The 20,759-nt window shown below is 52.1% G+C and overlaps 1 protein-coding gene across 2 annotated transcripts in view; it reads right to left on the bottom strand.

Annotated features, from left to right (window-relative positions):
- Nucleotides 1–1,175: 1,175 nt before the first annotated feature.
- KIAA1614 (KIAA1614 ortholog) overlaps nt 1,176–20,759 on the bottom strand; it is a 44,131-nt gene continuing 24,547 nt past the window's right edge. Inside the window, exons 6-11 of one of the 2 annotated variants that reach the window (XM_030571987.1) lie at nt 20,432–20,600; nt 13,569–13,836; nt 11,358–11,482; nt 9,438–9,622; nt 5,800–6,431; nt 1,176–1,634 (exon numbers count right to left, since the gene is read on the bottom strand). In XM_030571987.1, coding sequence (XP_030427847.1) covers nt 6,238–6,431; nt 9,438–9,622; nt 11,358–11,482; nt 13,569–13,836; nt 20,432–20,600 — 941 coding nt within the window. In that variant the 3' untranslated portion in view covers nt 1,176–1,634; nt 5,800–6,237. Of the gene's footprint in view, nt 1,635–4,481; nt 6,432–9,437; nt 9,623–11,357; nt 11,483–13,568; nt 13,837–20,431; nt 20,601–20,759 lie in introns of those variants that run through there. The other variant, XM_030571988.1, reaches the window with a different exon arrangement.

Below are 20,759 nucleotides of genomic sequence, written 5' to 3'. Positions count from 1 at the left end.
AGAGCTGTAGCTGGGCAGGTGTCTTCGTTCCTTGGCTGCTGGCCCAGAGCCGTTTGGGGCCTGCAGTGAGTGTGAGTGGGGCACAGAGGCTTGCTGCTGCCGCAGGGGGCCCTCCTACCTCCAGAGCAACAGAGGCAGCATGGGGGGTGTGCTTGAACTGAACTGGTTCTCTCCAGCTGCCATTGAGGCAGGAAGATGCCAGCTGTGCCCAGGCTGCTTGAGGCTGCTTGGAAAGCTGGCACAGAGCAGAGGCTACAGGGCCCAGTTTTCTAGAGCACCGTAAGAAGAGCTCCAATCATAAGAGGGCTGGCAGAGGGTAGGAGTCACATTCAGCGGGGAGGGGGCTGGTGCCCCGTCTACTGCTGGGAGAGACAGCAGCCTCCGACCTGTCACTTTGTCTGTGCCTGGGCTGAGCCTTTCACACACACACGCGCCTCTCTGGCTGTACTGCGCTTTTCCCCATGGTACCCATGCACCATCGGCGCAGCACGGTGGCCAGATCGTTGCACCCCCCCCCCAGCAACCTCAGACTCTTCTGCTTCCCACAGGATTAGCTGGCCTGCTCAGGGAGGACCCTGCGTACTCCCACTTGCAGCTCCCTTCGGCCCCAGCTGCCAAGTGGGGCTTGGCATCCAGCCCTGCTGCATTGGGCTCCATGACGAGTCTCTAATGGAGTTATTGGCACTTCCAAAGTGCACTGAGACAGTGGAGGGGCAGCATGGCTCAGTGCACTGAGCACAGGGCTGGGAACCAGGAACAGCTGACTTCTAATCTAATCTGACTTCACTCTGCCACTGCCATCCTGGATAGTCCCAGGCAAATCGCTTCGCCTCAGTGTCCCAACTTTCCTCACCTGCTCGTTACAAGCAGCCATACTTACACCGCCTCCCAGGGATGTCTGGGCAGCACTTTGAAAGCGTAAAGTTTGACCTAAGTGCTAGGTAACAATATTTTTGCAGGGGGCTGTCAGCACTGGCCCTTTGGCCCCACGTATCTTACAGAGCTTCCTGTGTGTGTGTAGGACAGAACTGGGTAGCTGCTGCTCACACACAACCACCCAGGCTGCTTCTCCTTGCCAAGAGGGAAGAGAACAGGGGAGATGTTGTTCCCTTCTTCCCATGCTCTCCCCCCACAGAGCTGTCTGGGATGTCTGCAGGCTGGAACAAATCCAGAACTGCGCTCCTGCTGGCTTTGACTCGCTTTCCCATCAGAGCGCGGGTTGCTTTCACATGTATGGAGAGCACCCGCAGGGTTTACTTCTGGGACACGTCGTAGCCAGCTCTCTCTCTCTCTCCGACATATATTCACTAGAGTGGTGATCAGCCTGTGCCAAAATAAACCTGGCATTAACCAACCTCAGTTAGCCCGTGCCAGTGGCTAGTGAAGGATGTTCCATTCCTAAGTTATAAGCACTTGAGGCAGGCTGCATGTTTCACCCCCGAGTGTCTATTGACATATCAGCAAAGCAGAGGCTCTGCTGTGCTGAAGCTGGGCACCCTAGTGCCTCCTACGTGTAGCTCAGCACTTCTCATAATGAGACCTTAGCTTGCCTGCCATTCCAGTGACTCTGCACCTGGGTTCCTGCCATCTGTCATCCTCTCACAGGTGAGACTGGCAGCCCCAGGAAAGGTGACCTGCAATGGAAAAAGAAATGGGCTCATCGTGCCTTTCTTTATGAGGGATAAAGCAGCATGAAAGGTTTTTTCCTCCCTAAAAGAGGGGTAGTGGCATCAGAAAGTCAGAGCTTTCCATCCCTGGAATGGTGCGAAGGGCTGGAGACTTGATGGGCTTCACAGCGTCAGCACAGATGAAAGCTGAGCAATTGAGAGGGGTGTCCAGCCTCTAGGGAAAAGGACATCACTGTTAACAATTCATCCCCTCTACCCTGCTCTTCCGTACAGGACCTCCAGCAAAAAATCCAGACACTGCTTCCTGTTGTTCCTGCGGGGGGGGGGGGGGACCTAGATGCAACGAAAGAGGCACCAACCCCGTTTAAAAATATTTCCCTTTGCAGGTCACCTAAAACCAATTGGCTAGGCTGGGAAAGCACAGCTGTGAGGACACGGTTCATGGCTGAGCAGCTGTTACCACACAGAAGCCAGAATGATTGACTGCGTAAACCACTCAGCTCAGCTTTACTCACCAGTGGAGGGAGCGTTAGGGTTAACTCAGGCGGCCCTCCGCAGATACAGAGCCACATAGTGTTTCCTTTCAAGAGGCAGCACCTGGAGCCCAGGGCTATCCATATGCCACCCACTGCCATCCGGCTGTGACCTCTGATGGCCGTCTCCCTTGTGCTAATCATAATTTTTTTGGAGGGCAGAGATGAGTGGCTCTTACTGCCTCCTCTGAGGTGGGAGCAAAGGGGAGCTGTGGGCACTGTTTTGCCATTGGTTTTATTAGAGTTATTTAATACATACATTCAACGAAGGTGCCAGATAAGCTGGGCCCTGCACTCAGCTACAGAGAAAGCACAAGCCCTCCCCCCACACCCCTCGGGCTTCAGCCCTGACCCAGACAGGCAATATCTAGGGTGAAGAGGGGAGCACAGCACCCAGGCTCAGCCCATTGTTGGCCCTTCCCCCTGGGGCAAGTTGTGGCAATGGACGTGTGATGGGGAAGCTTGTGCAGTATGAACTGGCCAAGCCCACAAACCAGCCAGCCCGTGGTAACATGTTTCGGCCATTATCAATCTGGGCTTGGGGTGAACAGCCCTCCTGAAGCAAAAGCATCATGTCCCTTCCCCTCTGCCACAGGGAAAGGTGTTACCTGGCAACTGGAATGTGCTCCCTGCAGAGAGTGGGGTGGGGAGGGCTGGACCCAGCTGTTCAGTCTGGCAGTGTTGCCTGCTCCCCAGTAACAAGATTAGTTAAAAACACTGGCAGCGAGGAGGGGCAAAAGTGACCTCCTGGGAGAGCAAAGGCCCCAGACGTGATGAGGAGAGCAAAGGCTGAGGAAGTCCTAGGAGAGCCAGAGCGTGAGTATGTACATCAGACAGAGCATGCTCCCCGTTCAGAGGGTGCTGGAGGCAGGGGCGGGAGGGAGGCAGAGATAAGGTTGGAATGAGCAATTTGCTTAGAACTTCCCTTTTTCCCCTTGTCCTCCACTTTACCAGCAAAGTCCCTCCCTGTGCATCCTCTTACAAACCTCTCCTTTCCTTGCTTTCCACTACCAGCTCCCTCTCCTGGGCTGGCTCCTCCATCCCTCTGGCCCCGCTTTTAAGCAGCATCCCATTAGAGAAGCAAAGAGTCCTGTGGCACCTTATAGACTAACAGAGCTTTCGTGGGTGAATACCCACTTCATCGGATGCTTATGCTCCAATATGTCTGTTAGTCTATAAGATGCCACAGGACTCTTTGCTGCTTTTACATATCCAGACTAACATGGCACCCCTCTGATACTTCATCCCATTAGATTAGTTCACAGTATACCAGAGCCCTTTCTTCACTCTGGCCACCTTTCCATAGCTCATCCTATGCAGTCCCAGGGACCAGATTGTGCTGGTTCTGGTGTCCCAAGCAAAACTGTCACATCCACAAATGACTAAACACCAGTAAGTCCTTGCACGATGTGTCCCCCACCATTTGAACTTTGCAGGCTGGGAGGTCTCCAAGCCCACAATTTGCATTGCCCTGCACATGGAGCTGCCAGACCAGCTGCCTGTCATCTGGCCTTTCTCTGGGACTTGCACCAACTCAGCTCCACTTCTAGTAGGACTCTGGTTTCTAGCCATTAACCCTATCGACTTGCCAGACTAACCTCTGACAGGGGGCTTACTGCGCAGCACTGCTTGTTCCTAAACAGACTAACCCCACAACCACGTCCCTCTTTAAGTGACTTAAGCTTCCTGCTGCTCCAGCCCCATAACCGGACTGCAGTCCCCTGTAGCAAGGCGGTGGGATACCCCACCGCCCCGCAGAGGGACGAACCTCCCCTACCACCACCGTGAGCGGAGCCGCTGGGTCCTGCGCCTGCCCCTCAGAGGTCACGGCGCAGACCCGGAAGTGTAAAAGCTCGCCTGCAGAGCTCAGTCGAGGCCCAGCCACCGCAGGGGCCAGACGCCTGCAGTCGCTGCCAGCCGGAGCTCACACCCGGCCAGGCAAGCCTGCCCTGCGCTCGCTACCCTGAGGAGGACTGGCCGGGACCACCCCGCTCCAGCTACCCCCAGGAAGGGCCGAGCCTGCCTCTTGCCAGCTACTCCGAGGAGCTGCTGCGCCTACCATCCGCTACTTACCCAGAGGAACCGATGGTGTTTGCGACCGCCGGTGACGCTACGACGACTCAGGTACCCTACAAGGGGGGGTGTGGAAGTAGCCTGGGGGCAGCCGACCCCAGTCTGGCTGCAACACTGCCAGAGCCAATGTCAGTGTGTTGCGACCAGGATCCCCACTGACAGCTGCAAGTCTCTGCCGCTGCTAGGGCCCCGGGCTGGGACGCAGTGGAGTGGGAGGGCCTGCGTCCCCCCTGCCACCCCACTCCGAGGTGGCAGACTCCCCCTTCCCCTGGCCTGAGGAGGCCGAAGCCTATGAGTACTGCTCAGCACTGCCTGAGGGCCTGAGCATTCTGACTCAGTGTTTGTTGTCCCGCCCTGACCTAGGGCCTGGGCCGATTTCGGACTATTGACTCAGCCCCGTCCCGGGGTCTGAACCCCCCTAACCGAGTGTGTGTTATTCCCCACGATAGCAGAGCCACTGGCCGGCGAACTAGAGCGAGGCGGTGGGATACCCCACAGCCCCGCTGAGGGACAAACCACAGCCGAGCCACACTACACTCCCCCACACCCAGACTCAGCCGTCCTGCTACCCTTCCCCCAGATCTATGGCTCCCAGCCTCCCATCCAGCCTGTGAACCAGGGACCCACCCCAGCTGTGGGATGGCTTTCTTTGACAGATGCAGAGACTGGCTGCTCCTCCTTCCTGCCCATATCCTTATCTCTCCCAGTGCTGCGTATCCCGACCAACACCAGCTTACCTCCCCCCCCTCCCCCCAACCAATGTATCTACATGCCCCTCTTAGGGCACTGCATCCCCATCAGTAAACATGGTCCTGACCTGGCCACTCTCAGAGCACTGCCCACAAACACTAACAGGCCCGTTCCCTTGCCCCCCACTCTCACATCTGCTCCAATAACTCAGGTACAGGGTGTGGAGAGTTTCCATCAGAGATTTTTAATAAGTTAAGAGAAACACAATGATGAACGTACAGAGGTTTCCAACACTGGTTAAACAAGCCCCTCATCAGGCCGAATGGGTCCCATCAGCACATCCAGCAGGTCCCTGAGCTCTGTGTCCCACCCTTTATTTCGCCAGCATGAGTTAGCCGAGGAATGACATTGGCCTTCATCTCAGGCTGGCACCAAGGAGCCAGTGGGAAACCTCTTGGTTCGGTGACAGGAGGCAACCGGAGAGGGACTGACTGCACCCAGGGCACAAAGGCAGACCTGGCGAGAGGGCAGCACTGCACGGCAGCCATGGGCTCTTGCTGCACAGCTGCCAGGCTGGCGCTCAGAGCTGAAGACACTGGTGCTGCCAGGCCCCCACCATGGGAGCCTCTGATAGATATGCTGATCAGGCAGCGCCCCCTGCTGTTTGGCCATTGGGAACAGCAGGGACTGAGCTGGCAGGTCACAGATCCCTCCCGCATTACAGGCAGTCACTGTGTGGTGGATGAGAGCAGAAAATAAGACCCCCGTCTGCCCCAAGCTGGAAAATATTGGGGAACAAAATATTGCATAGTAAGTCTTGCCCCTGAATGCTACTCAGCATGTTTGGGTGCAGAGCCCCGGCCAATAATACTCACCGCAGGGGAGCCGAGCGGCCCAGGCAGAGCAGCAGCACCCATTATTTCTGCTGGACTAGCGTGCATGAGCTGCTTGGTGCACCAGCCCGCCCAACAGAGACAGAGGCTGTGAAGCAGACATCGCCCTGACAGTCCCTTGGCCAGGGACAGGGATCCGCACTGTCCGTCACAACTTTGCACGTGCTCACTGTTTAGCACAGAAAGGTCCCCGACACAGAAACAGCACTGCCTATGGCATCAGGCATCTTTCCAGTCACAAAGGCATCTCCTAGCAGCAGGAGTTAGGCTCCATGCCAAGGACTGTGTCCCTGCGGCACCCCATGAGGCAGCAGGGGCTTCACCCACATGCTGGTCTCTCCTTGTTCAGCGAGGCCACTGAACACTGCGTAGCATCGTGCTTCCTGGGTGCAACTCAGCAGGACCTTGGCCTCCTCCACGCTACCGCTTGGTGGGTCTCTGCTTGAGCACTCGGATGGACAGGGTGTCGGCACATAACAGCAGTTCACTGATGTGGGCCAGGCCGAGCCTGGTGACCTTGGCACCATTCACCTCCAGGATCTCATCCCCCACTCCAAGGAGTCCTGCGTACAGCTTGGTTGTGCTGGTGTCTGCCATCTCCTGGACATAGATGCCTGCAAGGCAAGTGGAGAGCCCGCTCAGTGCCCCAGTTATGCAGACAGTAAGGTGCAGCTTCCCTGCACCAACTCCTACCCTTCCTCTCAGCTCCTGCTGTGGCTAATGTTGCACACTGCAAACAGACCATTGCTTAGGTCACTTTGGCCTAGCTGCTCTTCCTTTGTGAGTATTAGGTACAACTGTCTGGTCTCCATCTAGTCAGAACCGGGCAGGTGTTTTCAGGCCAGCTCTTCAGAGAGCAGGGGACTAAGGCAAATCCAGAGTTATGCTGGAAGGCAGATTGGGAAAGTTCTGCGATTGGACCAGTTAGGAGAATGGAAATTCTCACTGTGGCATTTCACTAAGGTGGAAAGCCAAATCAGCGCACACAGGGATATTCTGCTTGTAAGACATTTAGGGCAAGGACTGACTCTTCCTACGTTTTTACATTGGTCAGCACAATGGGACCCACTTGGACCTTTGGCCAGCACAACAATAAAAATAAATGATCTGCTCAGAGCACACATTCCCTGCACGTGCAACTGACCCCAGCTGTTTCGAATTTCTGACCTTCCTGTTCGCTCCAAACTTCACAGCATGCCAGATTGGGAGGCCAGGATCTGGAGCAATTCAAGACCCCATGGTGCACCAAGCCACAGAGGGATCTGGATAAGCTGCAAGTTCACTAAAAACCTTTGGTCGACAGTGTTCCAACGGTGAGCACTAGCAGTCAGAGGGGTTCAGTTTTCATGCTCGCTCAATTGATGATCTGTGAAGCAACACTGCCAATAAGGGTGCCTGCTGGGGCATTGAAATCTCTGAAATCACACACATCTACTAGTGATCGGACCACAGCCACCACTCACTGCACATTGGCCGCCAAATCACCCTGTCTCTGTAATTTGAGCTGAATTTGGAAGCAGCAACAAAGGTCCAGACCTCCACTGCTCATTACCAGCACCAGGCAAACCCTCATGGTCATTTCTTAAGGTAGGACAGGGATGCCGAGAGGGGCTTAGGCCACAGACCGCAGGACCATCACTGGCCATCCATCCCTGCCTGCAGGCCACCTGTTGGCCATTCCTTGCTGCTACGCTGCAGCAAGTGCTGATCTGAGTCCCTTACTGTCCGTAGGGGGTGGGGCATCTCCCCTGTGCAAACAAACATCAAACATGCAACACGGTGGGGGAAGCAAGCAGCAAAGCACATGCACAACAGATGGGAAAAGAGAAACATGAAAACATCCTCCTTGTGCCTGCCAAGAGCTGTGGTGCATTCACCCACAGCACTCACATCTGCACAGCCCCAGCCCTGGGCCAGTCTGTAATGAGAACTCCACCATGGTCATAGAATCAGAATATTAGGGTTGGAAGGGACCTCAGGAGGTCATTTAGTTCAACCCCCTGCTCAAAGCAGGACCAATCCCCAGATTTTTACCCCAGTTCCCCAAATGGCCCCCTCAAGGATTGAACTCACAACCCTGGGTTTAACAGGCCAATGCTCAAACCACTGAGCTGTCCCTCCCCCCGGAGGTGTCACAACCACCCTGCCCAATGGGAGAGGGGTCCTGGTGTGGAACAGGCTGAGACTCACTGGCCATCTTTAAAGAGCTCTTCAGCCATTGGGTATATGCAAGTGCTTACTAGCCATCCTTTCTTCTCTTCCCCCAGGGGGCTCTGAATGGCTGTCCTTGTTCTGAGTCTCAGCTGAAAGGCCAAGCACTGCAGCGGTGCAGAAGGAGCTACTTCCGGAGCCCAGGATGGTTGGATTTGAGGCACCCGGCAGCGCTGCTCGCCGGACCTGCTCTATGGATAAACTGAGGAGTCGGGGCAGCAGAGCTGTCATGGCAATAAATTCACTAAACATCTTCAATGGAATATAGTATCCAAGTCAAGTCTGGTTAAATCAAATGCCAGCCTCCTCCTGGAGCCAACTATCTGATGCCAATAGCCAGATGTCCTGCAACACTGCCAGGAGCCCGGCCGGGAAGAAGCCTGGAATGTCTGGGCTCAGTCAGGCCCTGAGCCTTACCCGTTTCAGGGGGCTCTTCTCTACTTGGAATGGAGAAGAGATTTGTGGGGGGGACTCCAATAGCAAAGGGCTACTCTGAGGCTGGTGGAGGTTCCAGAGTCCACTACTGCTTGAGGGCTGCTTTCCAGGGTGGCACTCCAGGGCTCCATGGGGATTTATAGAGACAGCTGGCCCCAGACACAGGCGCTTTCCCCATCCCAGCAGAGGATGTAAAAGATGAGAGATCTAGATGGGGTGTTTAGGGAGCTCTACTACTCTGCTGACAAGCTAACAGCCCAGGAACTGCCAGGCTGAGTCAGCCCAGGGGACCATCCAGTGCATGCCCACTGTTCTACACAGGCCAGCAACAGCTGCTTTACAGGAAGGTGCAAGACTCCTTGCAGCAGGCTGAGGCAGCCACCTCTCCTGCCCTGGGCTGCCATGTCCCGGGGTGATGCTAATGGGATGCCGGAAGTAGGGCACTGCTAGAGAGGCCCCACTTGTGGAATTTGCTCCCACCCAAACCATTCCTAAGCCTGAGACTGGCTGCCCGTAGGTCACACTGCCGTCTTTGTCCAGGCTCCCCCAGCCAGGGCCAGCCATCCTGAGCATTGAGCAGACTGACTGGCTTCTCTCCACCTCTTGTCCCATAAAGCTGCAAGGGGTCATGGTGTCAATGCTCCCCACCCCAGGAATGTCAGTTGCTCCCAGTCCAAGCTGGGTAACATACACAGGCACCAAACATTGTCACGTGTGTACGACACACCACAGGAAAAGTCCAGCCTCTTCCAGCAGTAGTGTAACACATGCCGTTCTCAAAGCTGTGCCACAGACCCAAAGGAGAGACAAGCCAGGGTTTTCAGCCAGGCACACACACTAGGCAGGCTGGGACTAATAGCACTAAGCAGGTGCTGAGAGGGGGGTATTTTTAAGGTCTCAAGAAGCTGAAACAAACCATAAAAGCTACTTGATGGTGCAGGTATAAAGCCCCACGCGACATTCACTGCAGGTACCTGTGTCAGGTCGACCATTCCCTGAGGAGACACGGAACCCAAAAGTGCCCTGTGGGGGGCGCTGCAGCTCCAGCTGACTGGTTCCATCCGGAAAGACTTCTACCACCCGCCCAACTGTTCGCACCAAGTCAGGGGCACCAATGTCCTCCACGCTGAGGGAACGCCGGGGCGGGGCACCTGCTTTCCTGGAGGGAGAAGGGAATGAGCCAGAGGGAACATTACTGCTGTGTGGAGCAAAGAACCCACCAACCTTGGAGCAAGGAGGTGTAATATCTCAGCTACTGGGAGTAAAGGGCTGAGGCCTAGAGCTTCCAACAGATCCTTCATCTCAGGGTCACAGGGCAAGTCCAACTTGCACTCTGAGGAGCCTGAGGCAAGTGCTTGAATTGTTACTGCCTAATAAGGACGTCCCCTTCGTTCTCCCATTTCAAGGCAGAGGAGACCCTGATCTTACTAAGGGGAGACTCCTGGAAATTAGAAATGGAAGAGACCTGCAGCATTAGACCCTCTAAGGCCATCCCTCAGGAGCCCAGGCGAGGTTGCCTCACTCTCCGCCCACTGTCTCCAGGCCTTTGTTCATCCCTGTTTCAATTGGCTCCAGCAAATGGTGCTTCCTTCACTTCCCCATAGGATAGCGGGTCACGCACTTACAAAGTTTTCCCTGATATTCACCTGGATTTTCCTTTCCTTCATTTCATCCCATCTCTCTTCATTAGACCCTCCTACCCACAGCAGACCAATCCAATCAGCGCTCACGCTAACAAGTAGCTGCTTCCGAATCCAAGTTCTGTGTCTGCTGCTCTCCACTGCACTCAGAATGGAAGTTTTTGCAGTCTAGGCATGAAGTTTGCAAGGCCTTCCTGGAGCCAGTTCCCCCAGAGTAACTTGCCCTTTGGAGGAAGCTAGGCAGAATTCCAAGCAGGTGCAAGGTCTTTCAGACGGCCTGGAACTAGGTTCCTGTCTGTTCTGCCTGAACGTTAAAAATCCAGCAGCACGTTTTGCAAGCATAAAGGTCTCCCTCACTCAACCATCCCCCAGGCCCTCAGTACTGTGCTGTCTGCCAGCATCCCACCTGGAGGTGACTACACCACAGCAGTGAAGTAACTTCTATGGCATGTAATGTGCCTTGGGGAGCAAGCGCTACATCTTCCTCTCCCACTCAGAGTATCATATCCCTCTTCAGCTCCCTTTGCTGGCTTCCCCTACCAGCCCTTTGGCATCACAGTAACAGTGTCTTCCTGGTCTCCCCTCTGATGCCTTGCATTTCTGCTCTTATTGCTCCCTGTTTGTCCCCTTCACCCCCAGTCAATCTCCTAAAGGGCTTCTTGGCCCCTCCTGCTCTTTCCCTGGGTATAACAGTAATCAGTGGAGACCTGGCATGTGACTGGGGCATTTCTTTGGAACCTTGACCCAGGTCATGTGGCATAGGCCAGCCAATAGAGACTCCTCCCAGCACTCCTGTGTATCACTTATTACACTGGCACCTTCTTCCAAGCTGCCCTATGCACCAGGAACTGCTCCCTCAACACATTCGGACCCCCTACAGACAGGCTCAAGCATGGCTCCTTACCAGAACCTCCCCAAGAAGGGCCGCACACAACCCAGCGTACCTGAAATAAAGTGATGTCCACACCGGTTTGTAATAGAACTACTCAGTGTGCAAGGACCATATCTCACGCCAGGCTTTGTGCAGCACCAAGCACACAGACAGAGCTAAATAATCAATTATTTACTACTGCACTGGCATCACCACTAGTCTGTAATACAAGTTTATTCCACTAACGTAGGACACTATCACCCAGCACCAGCTGCAATCTCCGTTGCAGATTGGTAGAATCAGTGTTCTCAGAACAATTAAACATCATCAGAGATCTGGAGTGGGGTGAATTGGGATCGCCCTTGGCCCTCCCACATTCCTACCTGTCAGCTGCTTTGCTTTCCCCTGGCTTGCCCTCCAGATAAAAGCTGGAACGGTCAGTCTTGCCCAGGAGAGAATTCAGGTTCTGTACCGAAGAAGCTTTCCTCAGTTGGCAGAAGGGTGACACCTAGTGGGAGAATGAGAGTACTGTAAACCAGAAGTACTGGAAGAAAATCCAAGCAAAAGTGTCTTTTGCCAGAAGGGGATGCTCAGGGAGCTCCCAAGTGACCAGCATTTGAAACCCCAAATCCTCTTGATCCCTCTTGAGGCCCTCTGAAGGCCATAAAAATCAACAGAGGAAGAAAAACAATCCCAGTTTCTTCCATTTCTCCAGCATTGCTGTATTAACAAATGTACTAACAGGAGTGTCAGATATAAGACCTGGGATGTACTTGTCCTGCTCTACTCAGCTGGAGTAGTGTGTCCAATTCTAGGCACCACACTTCAGGAAAGATGGGGATAAACTGGAGAGAGTCCAGAGGAGAGCAACAAAAATGATAAAAGGTTTAGAAAACCTGACCTGTGGGGAAAGGTTGAAAAACTGGACATGTTTAGTCCTGAGAAAAGACGACAGGGGAGGGGGGGCCGACCAGATAACAGTCTTCATATATATATTATGGTCTGTTGTACAGAGGACTTATCAATTGTTCTCCATGTCCACTGAAGAAGAGATAAGAAGTAATGGGCTTAATCTGCAGCAAGGGAGATTTAGGTTAGATATTACAAAAACTTTCTAACTGTAAGGACAGTGAAGCTCTGGAAGGCTTCCAAGGGAGACCGTGGAATCCCCATCATTGGAGGTTTATAAGAACAGGCTGGACAAACACCTGTCAGGGATGGTCCAGGTTTATTTGGCCCTGCCTCAATGGAGGGGGCTGGACTAGAGGAACTCCCAAGGTCCCTTCCCACCCTACATTTCTATGACTATGATTAATGCCTTCCAAAGAAGCACTGGGCTGTCTTGCTTTTATAATCACAAGCAAGCAAGATTTAATGGTGTTTGAAGACAGCTCACACCCTTCCAGGTTGGCTCAGAAACTGTGCACCCCTGAAGGAGTCTGATGAGGCTTGCTTTCATAAAATTCCCTCAGCCACCCTGGACTGCTTAGCACTTGTTGGGAGCAATGTTACACAGGGCCTCAGTGGGACCAGAGGGGCTTTGGGCCAATTACATTAGCAAAGGGACATCATTTTGGGATCAGTATCTCAACTCCAAATAATTAAAGGCTGCAAACAGATTAGGCTATAGACCACCCTCCCAGCTCCAGTGCCCTGCTGGGGTTGGGTATGTCTGACCCTGAAAAGGCCCAATCAGCCAGGACTATGCAGAAAGTGTGACTGAACCCAGCCTGAGTGATCCATGTGCGCGTGCGCGCACACACACACACGCACACTCAGTTGTCTGTTCCCCACCCCCACTACACTCTTCCATCTTCTTCTTTCTACCTTATTCTGTTACATTTCCCCAGCTCTTCTCTTCCCCTCTGCTATGCCTGTGGCACAGGTTCAGCTGTGCTGACCAATTTTCTTGTAAGCTTCACTCCGCAGTCTGTGCGCACAACACAGTGGGGCAGACTGGCAGGATGTGAACGGACAGCGGTGCTTTTAAGGCTGGTAGAGCAAAGCTCTCTCAAAGTCAGTTCAAGCTGCAGCAGCCTGCATACTCCTCAAAGGAAAACAGAGTAGGTCAGACGTAAATGGTGCATCTCTGCAGTGTGGTCTAGTGGGTAGAACACCAGACTAGGACTCAAGAGACCTGGATTCTAATCCTGGCTCTGCTGCTGGGTGATCTTGGTTAAGTCCCTTCCCCCTCTGTGCCTCAGTCTCCCCATCTTTAAAATGAGGATAATGATACTGTACTTCTTTGTAAAATGCTTTGGGATCCAGTGGTGAATACTGCTGTAAAACCTAGAGATTATGATGATTTAGCGTTATTCTTCTGCAGATCTCAATGCACTTCCTCTAGGAAGGAGGGTAAGCATCCTAACTCCCATTTTACATAAGGGAATACTGAGGCACAGAGAGGTAAAGTGACATGCCCCTGGTCACAGAGCTGGGAATCACACCCAGCACAGAATTGTTCCCTACTACGCTATATTCCCCAGTGCTCTGTCCAATCTAAGCCACACACAGACCCTGTGTTCTGCCTCCATTGTAAAGGATCTCACAACTGCCAGACCTGCAGCATGTACAGAGTCACGCTTGGGACTCACCAGGCGCAGTGACTGCAGGGAAGGTGCTTTCTTCAAATCAGAGCAATCAGCGGCATCTGCCTTGGCTTCTGGGGGTGGAGCCAGGCTTGGCGCCTCGGTGGGAATCTGATCCATGCTGTAGCACCGGAACCTGCCCAGTTTCTGCTTGGTGCTCTGGCTGAGGGTGCAGAAGAACTTTTTCAGCCCCGATGTGGAAGAGCCCCCTCCTTTCCTGCTTGCTGCAGAGGCTGACGGCTTCTTTGGCTCTGGGTGGGCATCCAGCAGTTTGCTAAAAGACAAGTGGTTTCCATTTCAATAGGGATGTCAGAGTTTGCAGCCAAGATTAGATTCCACTAAGAGAGAACAGCAGATGAGGGGTTTGTTTTACTAAGAGCATCAACACATGAAAAGCAGCAAAGAATCCTGTGGCACCTTATAGACTAACAGACGTTTTGGAGCATGAGCTTTCGTGGGTGAATACCCACTTCCCACGCATCTGACGAAGTGGGTATTCACCCACGAAAGCTCATGCTCCAAAACGTCTGTTAGTCTATAAGGTGCCACAGGATTCTTTGCTGCTTTTACAGATCCAGACTAACACGGCTACCCCTCTGATACTTAACACATGAACAGTTTCAAGTGGCACGGCAGAATCCTGCAGCAAAGACACACGAACACAGGGCCCAGTGGATGTATTTGGTGGCTTGTGTGAAATGACTTGATGGGTCTAGCTCTTAATAAGCTGGTGTCCATATCCCCAAAGCCACCTTCCTGGCCATCTCAGGAGAGAGGCAGCACTCCTGTCTTACGTGGCAGTGCCAGCAGGGCACAGCAGCACAGAGAAAGCCTACACAGCCACTGTCCATGTGTCCTGACAGAGAAGGACTTTCACCAGCACTACATTTGCTAAAACCCAAGAAGAGCAGCCATAGATGTTGCCAGTGTTGCAATGTAAAAAATACAGAGTAAAAAGGAAATAAAGTGGCTCCCCTGAGTGACAGCAAATGGAAAAATCCCTTTGCATGGCTTTGGTGCACAGACTCTAGCTATGAAAGGGTCTACACAGGGCTGAGAATTATGCATGATCAAAATTGAAAACAGATGCGACTGGGCAGAAACCATAAACCACCAGATTCTTCAGCCTCAAACCTGCAGCTTGGGGAACAGAAACGGAGCACACACACAAAATTGCTAGTGAAAAGATATCCTTGAGGTTTGTGTCAATTCTTTCTCTGGCTTTTAAGCCCTGTAAAGTATTCTGTTCCTAAAAGCCGGCAGGGGCCGGAGGTTGTGGGGAGGTTAGCTTACATGAGAATCAGCTCTGGGAAACCCAGAGGAAAAACACAGGTTTTTTTAAAACGCAAATGTATTTCAACGTAAACGTTACAAACTAGACTGTTAACCTGCCATGAGTAAAACATCCAGACTCCCCTCGTAAGAAAGATCACAAGGAATAATGGAGAATATTGTACAATGTAAGAATACATTACATACAAATAATCTGCATGAAAATAACATTATATTAAGATTGAAGTAAGTCACTCAAAAATTAGGAAATGCCAGAATGAATGTTGCCTGGGCAACCTCGATTTGGCTCCCTTGTGCATACTTAATTAGTTGGTCACGTACTATTTTTTCATGGGGCCCTTGTCTCATTCAGCACACAGGATGGGTGGTGTGCACTTAACTAGCATCTATTCAATATTTTGTTTTAGCCTCACTGTTCAGGGAGTGTCCCCAGGTCTTATTTACTCCACACTATTCAAACCCTGCTCTGAAGACAGAATTAGAAAGTTCCTCATGGTCTGTCTCTATGGCGCTCATCACTACAGTATCTGAGTGCTTTACAGACATCAACTGATTTTTTTTCACGACACCTCTGTGAGATGAGGTGGTATTATTCCCATTTTACAGATAGAGGACAGACACGGAGAGGGAAATGATGCAGAGAGATTAAGGTCAAAAGTGTCCACTAATTTCGGGTGCCAAATATGAGACCCCTACGACCTGATTTTTCAGAGGACTTGATGTTATATGGCACTTTGTATGCTCAAAACACAGCTCCTGTTGACTCCAGCTGCAGCTGTGAGTGCTCAGCCCTTCTGCAAATCAGCCCCCAGGGTCTCACATCGGGCACCCAGAAAACGAGAAGCACACAATTAGTGACCACCTGTGAAAAGCTCAGTTTAAGTCAGTGTTTCTCCTCCACCTTTTCAAGTTGGCAACCCCTTGTTCAAAGTCAGATATTTTCACAATCCCCCTCCTTTTATCAGAGTAAAAATGTAGCAGTGACAGCAAGGATCAGCCTATATAATTTAACTCTGAGTTTTGAGAGGTAGAGAGATCTTGACCTTGAAGGGTAAGAGTGTGTGGGGAGCGAGATTGTCTTTGCTTTAGACTGTAATAAAATAGTCAATGCCACACCTCCCCACCCCTACCCCTGATTGCCTTTTGGGATCCTTCCCACTCTCCTGAGGGCTGTGGCCAGTGTTCCCTCTAATTTTTTACATCTATGTGCAGAATACATTTTGCTATGTGCACCAATATGGAGGTGATGTGTCACATATCGACACATCACCTCCATATTGGTGCATATAACAAAATTCATGCGGTGGGGGTGGAGCCAATGAGTTCAGAGGCTGGGGGTGCAGGCTCTGGGATGGGGCTGAGGATGAGGGGTTTGGGGTGCAGGAGAGGGCTCAGGGCTGCACCAGAGGATTGGGGTTGGGGGGCACAGATGAGGAGTTTGGGGTGCAGGCTGTCCCAGGGCTGCGGTGGGAAGAGATGACTCCCCCCCCCGCCTTCTCTTGCCACAGCAGCTCGGGGCTGGGGAAGAGGCACCTCTCCCCGACCACAGCAGCTCCAGCGGGCCTGGGTCAGGCTGAGGGAAGGGCTCCTCCCCTGGCTGAGGCAGGTCCACACTGGGGCTGGACTGAGGGAGGGGCTCCTTTCCCTTGGCCGAGGCAAGTCCGCACTGGGGCTGGACCGAGGGAGGGGCTCCTCTCCCCTGGTCGAAGTAGGTCTGCGCTGGGGCCGGCAAGAAGAGGCACCTCTCCCAGCCGCGCTGGTGGGGTTGGGCTGGGCCGGGCCGAGAGAGGCACTCCTCTTCCCCTGTGGAGGCAGGTCCATGCTAGGGCAGGTGGGGAGGGGCGCCTCTCCCCATTTCAGCCTTGAGTCCCTGCATGGCGCTTAATAGGCAGCTGTGTGGCGGCGCAGCTTAGAGGGAACTTAGACCCATCGGTTGAGAAACACTAAATTGACTTGCCCAGCATCACATAGGAACTCTTTGGCAGAGGCAGGGCTAGAACCCAATTCCCCAGGACATTATTCAACTGTTTTAACCATGAGACCATCCTCTCTCTTCCTCATTCACTATGCACCTTCCAACTTCACTACACAGTTCGGATTCTCCCCCAGAAGCAGGTTGATCCTGTGCAATAAACGAGTTAAAGGTCCTGTGGAAACAGTAGCATGTAATCATGTAATTAAAGACTAACATAATGCATGTGCAGAAGGGGCCACATTAAGGTTGCCTTAATTCTGGAATTTTTAACTTTTGAGTCCTTGACTTTACAACTTGAATAATGTTCTTTTAACATCGTTTGTGTGTGTAATTTCCTAGGTTACTAGAAAACAAACCAAAAAAACCCAAATTCTATCACGTAGAGTCACACAGAAACCCGCACAGTTCATCAGCAGGGTTGGAACCTTTAGATTCACATCACAGATCTCTGCTATTTAAACTAACCGAGTAACTGATAGCAGTAGCAGGTTGTCATCCTCTCTGCGAACTAGAGGCGGAGGACACCCACTTTGCCAGTGGGTTTCACAGATATTTGTGGACATCAGAGCAAATTCCAGTCCGGGCTGTGGATGGGAGGGTACTCTACTGGTCAGGTCTACTGTTTGACCCCCCACACTTAACCCCTTCTGCTCCATCCCTTCCAGCCTGTCTGTGTTCTGTTCCCCACCCCAGCTCCTTGTCCCAGTCCCATTCTCCTCACATAGTCAGTTCCAATCTCCATTCCTCAGGCTTCTCATCCCCGTCCCAGTCTCCTTGCACAGCCTGTCTCAGTTTCCCACTCCCAGATCCTCATCTTATCTATTTCTCCCCAACCCATTTGGCCTCCAGTCATCCCCGACCCCGACTGCCCCTTACACTGGGTCCCAGTCTCTTTCTCCCAGGCTCCTCATCCAAACTCAGTCTCCCCAACCCCTCCCCAGCTCCTTGTCCCAGTGTTTCCCCTCTCTGGCTCTTTGCCCAGCCACAGGTAGATCAGAATGATCCCCATGCTACTGGAGAGAAAAGCCAGGTTTTCAGAGGTGCTGAACACGTGCCTCACACAGTGACTTCCCCTGGACTTGTGGCTGCTCAAAATCAGCCCCCATCACCACAGACCAAGGTCACTGAGTCAGTGGCCGATGGGAATACAACTCATATCTCCTGACACCCTGTCATCAAAGCTAAGATACAAGCCCCTTAGTGATGACTGTGATGCTGCTGTAGTAGATTAGATTAGGTGATGGCAACATTTCAGTGGGAACTGCTCAGATTACACCTCCCTGCACAGACAACACCCAGCATGCATGCCTGATGGCACCTGGATTAACCTGCAAGGAACCCAACATCTGGGTGGGATTCCGGGGCCGTGACAGGCCCTGTTGACAGACAACAATGAACATAAGCAGTATGGGTATATGCAGGAAAGGTGGCCTCTCCTGTGGGCAGGCAGGTGTGTGCTTTAAATTACTTTAAATTGCCTTTGCTACAAAGAGACCACCATAGTTTGGCTCCACTTTCCTACACCACATCAGGGTGGGCTGTTCAAACAGTGGAAAGACTCCCAGGTAAACTTCAAACTCTCCCAGGCCTGAAGGAGCAACACTGGCCTTTAAACTAAGTGGCAGAAACTACCATTTGGGGAGGAGTGGTGGAGAACAAAGAAAAACATTAGGGATGGAAGAAGCTGGGAAGATCCTTTCTTTAAATGGCACAAAGAAAAGGGCAAAGACACCACAGTACCAGCAGCGGCATAGAAAACCTCTCGATGCTGATCAGAGATCCATTTGGGTCTACAATGAACACCATGACGCGCAATCAGGTATAATTAACCCCTTCATGTCTTCACTGAAGTATTTATTTCTAGTATTCTGGGATGTGGACGGGAAAGGGGGAAATGCATGCTGGCTGAGGGGTATCCTCGGTAATGGCAGCAGCAGCTTTTGGGGGAAGGCACAGTGGGGAAGAGGAAGTTCCTGGCCAGCTCTAGGGAGAGCAGGGACACCAAGGAGAGGCTGATAGAGGAGGAGAGATGGTGTCATAACATTTCTTCCCAGATCTGGACCTTAGCGTCCAAAATATGGGTGTTAGCATGAAAACCTCCAAGCTTAGTTACCAGCTTGGACCTGGTAATTGCTGCCACCAGCCAGGAATTATACAGTGCCTAGCTCACTGTGGTCCCCCAAAACCTTCCCAGGGGACTCCAAGACTCAGATTCCTTGAGTCTCACAACCAAGGGGAATAAACCATTTCCCTTCCCCCTCCTCCCCTCCAGATGTTCCCTCCCTGGGTTCCTGGAGAGATATACAGAAGCAAGCTCCGTGAATCTAAACAAAGGAATTCTACCCTCCCTGTTTCAAGTCCTGGAAACACAAGTACCGAGAGAGCTAATCTCTCTTCCCTCTCACCCAGAGGGTATGCAAAGTCAGGCTTAGTAAACCTAACACAAAGAGATTTTCCCCCTGACTTCTTCCTCCCACCAATTCCCTGGTGAGCTGCAGACTCAATTCCCTGGAGTCCCCACTAAAGAAAAACTCCAACAGGTCTTAAAAAGAAAGCTTTATATAAAAAGAATGAAAAAGGACATAAAATATAGTCTCTGTATTAAGGTGACAATATACAGGGTCAATTGCTTAAAGGAAAAAAAAATGAACAAACAGCCTTATCCAAAAAGAATACAATTTAACACATTCCAGCAACTACACACATGTAAATGCAAAAAAACAATATAAACCTATTGTCTTACTATCCTTGTACTTACAACTTGGAAACAGAAGATTAGAAAGCCAGGAGATAGAAAAATCACTCTCAAAGCCAAGAGAGTCAGACCCAAGACAAAGAACAAAGAAACTCACACCCAAAACTTTCCTCCACCCAGATTTGAAAAAGTCTTGTTTCCTGATTGGTCCTCTGGTCAGGTGTTTGGTTCCCTGTGTTAACCCTTTACAGGTAATAGAACATTAACCCTTAGCTATCTGTTTATGACAGATGGGCAGGTACATGGATGGGAGAGCAGAATCAGCAGGGGAAGGTTTAATGCTGTAAGGCTGGCTCCCCACCAATTAGTAGCTACAGCTGTGCCAGCCAGCCAGCAAGCAGTACTAGCAGCAGCTGGGGGAACAAAGAGCCAGCGAACCAGAAAGGGGCTGCAGATCCAGAGAATGGAAAGGTTGCTGACCCCCTCTGGTCAAACAGCTGCTCCCAACTCCCTCTGAAGGGGTACCAAAGGATGACAGGTATTTACATATGCATAGCGCCGCCTCATTACCAGCAGATGGGTGTGTCTTAGGCCTAGGATCTAACTGCCACACCCCTGCCTGCCTTGACGACCCCACCGCCAGGCGGAGCTGCCAGTGCATGGGTTGCCAGTCTCTCTCCTATCTGCCACCTCCATGATCACAAGCATCACTCTATATACCAGGCACAACATAAGCCCACCCATAGACCCCAAGGGTTGTTACTTGCTAACTTTTGCAGCCACAGAAGTAGCTGTGCAGTTTACAGAAGCAAGAGTCAGTCCAACGCCCAGCTGCTCCCCTCCACAGCTCAGACCCCTTCCACTGATGTTGTTACAGAGTGGGGAGCTTGCTGTATATTTACTCACCTCCCTTCTGCAAACGGCTTTGCTTGCTGTGACCCAGACACTGGCGCTTCCCCTCTGGATAATCGACCTGACTGGGTGGGCTCGGTATCCTCAGCTGCCTGGGAGAGGGTGATGCCCACTGAGCTGATGGCGCTGGGAGCAGCAGAGGGAGCTGCTGCTGAGGATGGACCTATCATGACAGCAACACAGTCAGACAAGCACCTATTGGCTGGTTCAGAAAACAGGCTTGGACAGGAAGGTGGGTCTGACCCAGCTATTAGAATCAGCAGGGACGCTGACCTCACTCAGCCGGGCCCGCTGTACTGCAGGAGTAGGGATAGTTTTCATT

This window comes from Gopherus evgoodei, chromosome 8 (genome assembly GCF_007399415.2).
Source record: "Gopherus evgoodei ecotype Sinaloan lineage chromosome 8, rGopEvg1_v1.p, whole genome shotgun sequence".
NCBI lineage: Eukaryota > Metazoa > Chordata > Testudines > Testudinidae > Gopherus > Gopherus evgoodei.
Note: the sequence above shows the minus strand (reverse complement) of the source record. Positions and strands in the feature narration are given on the sequence as shown.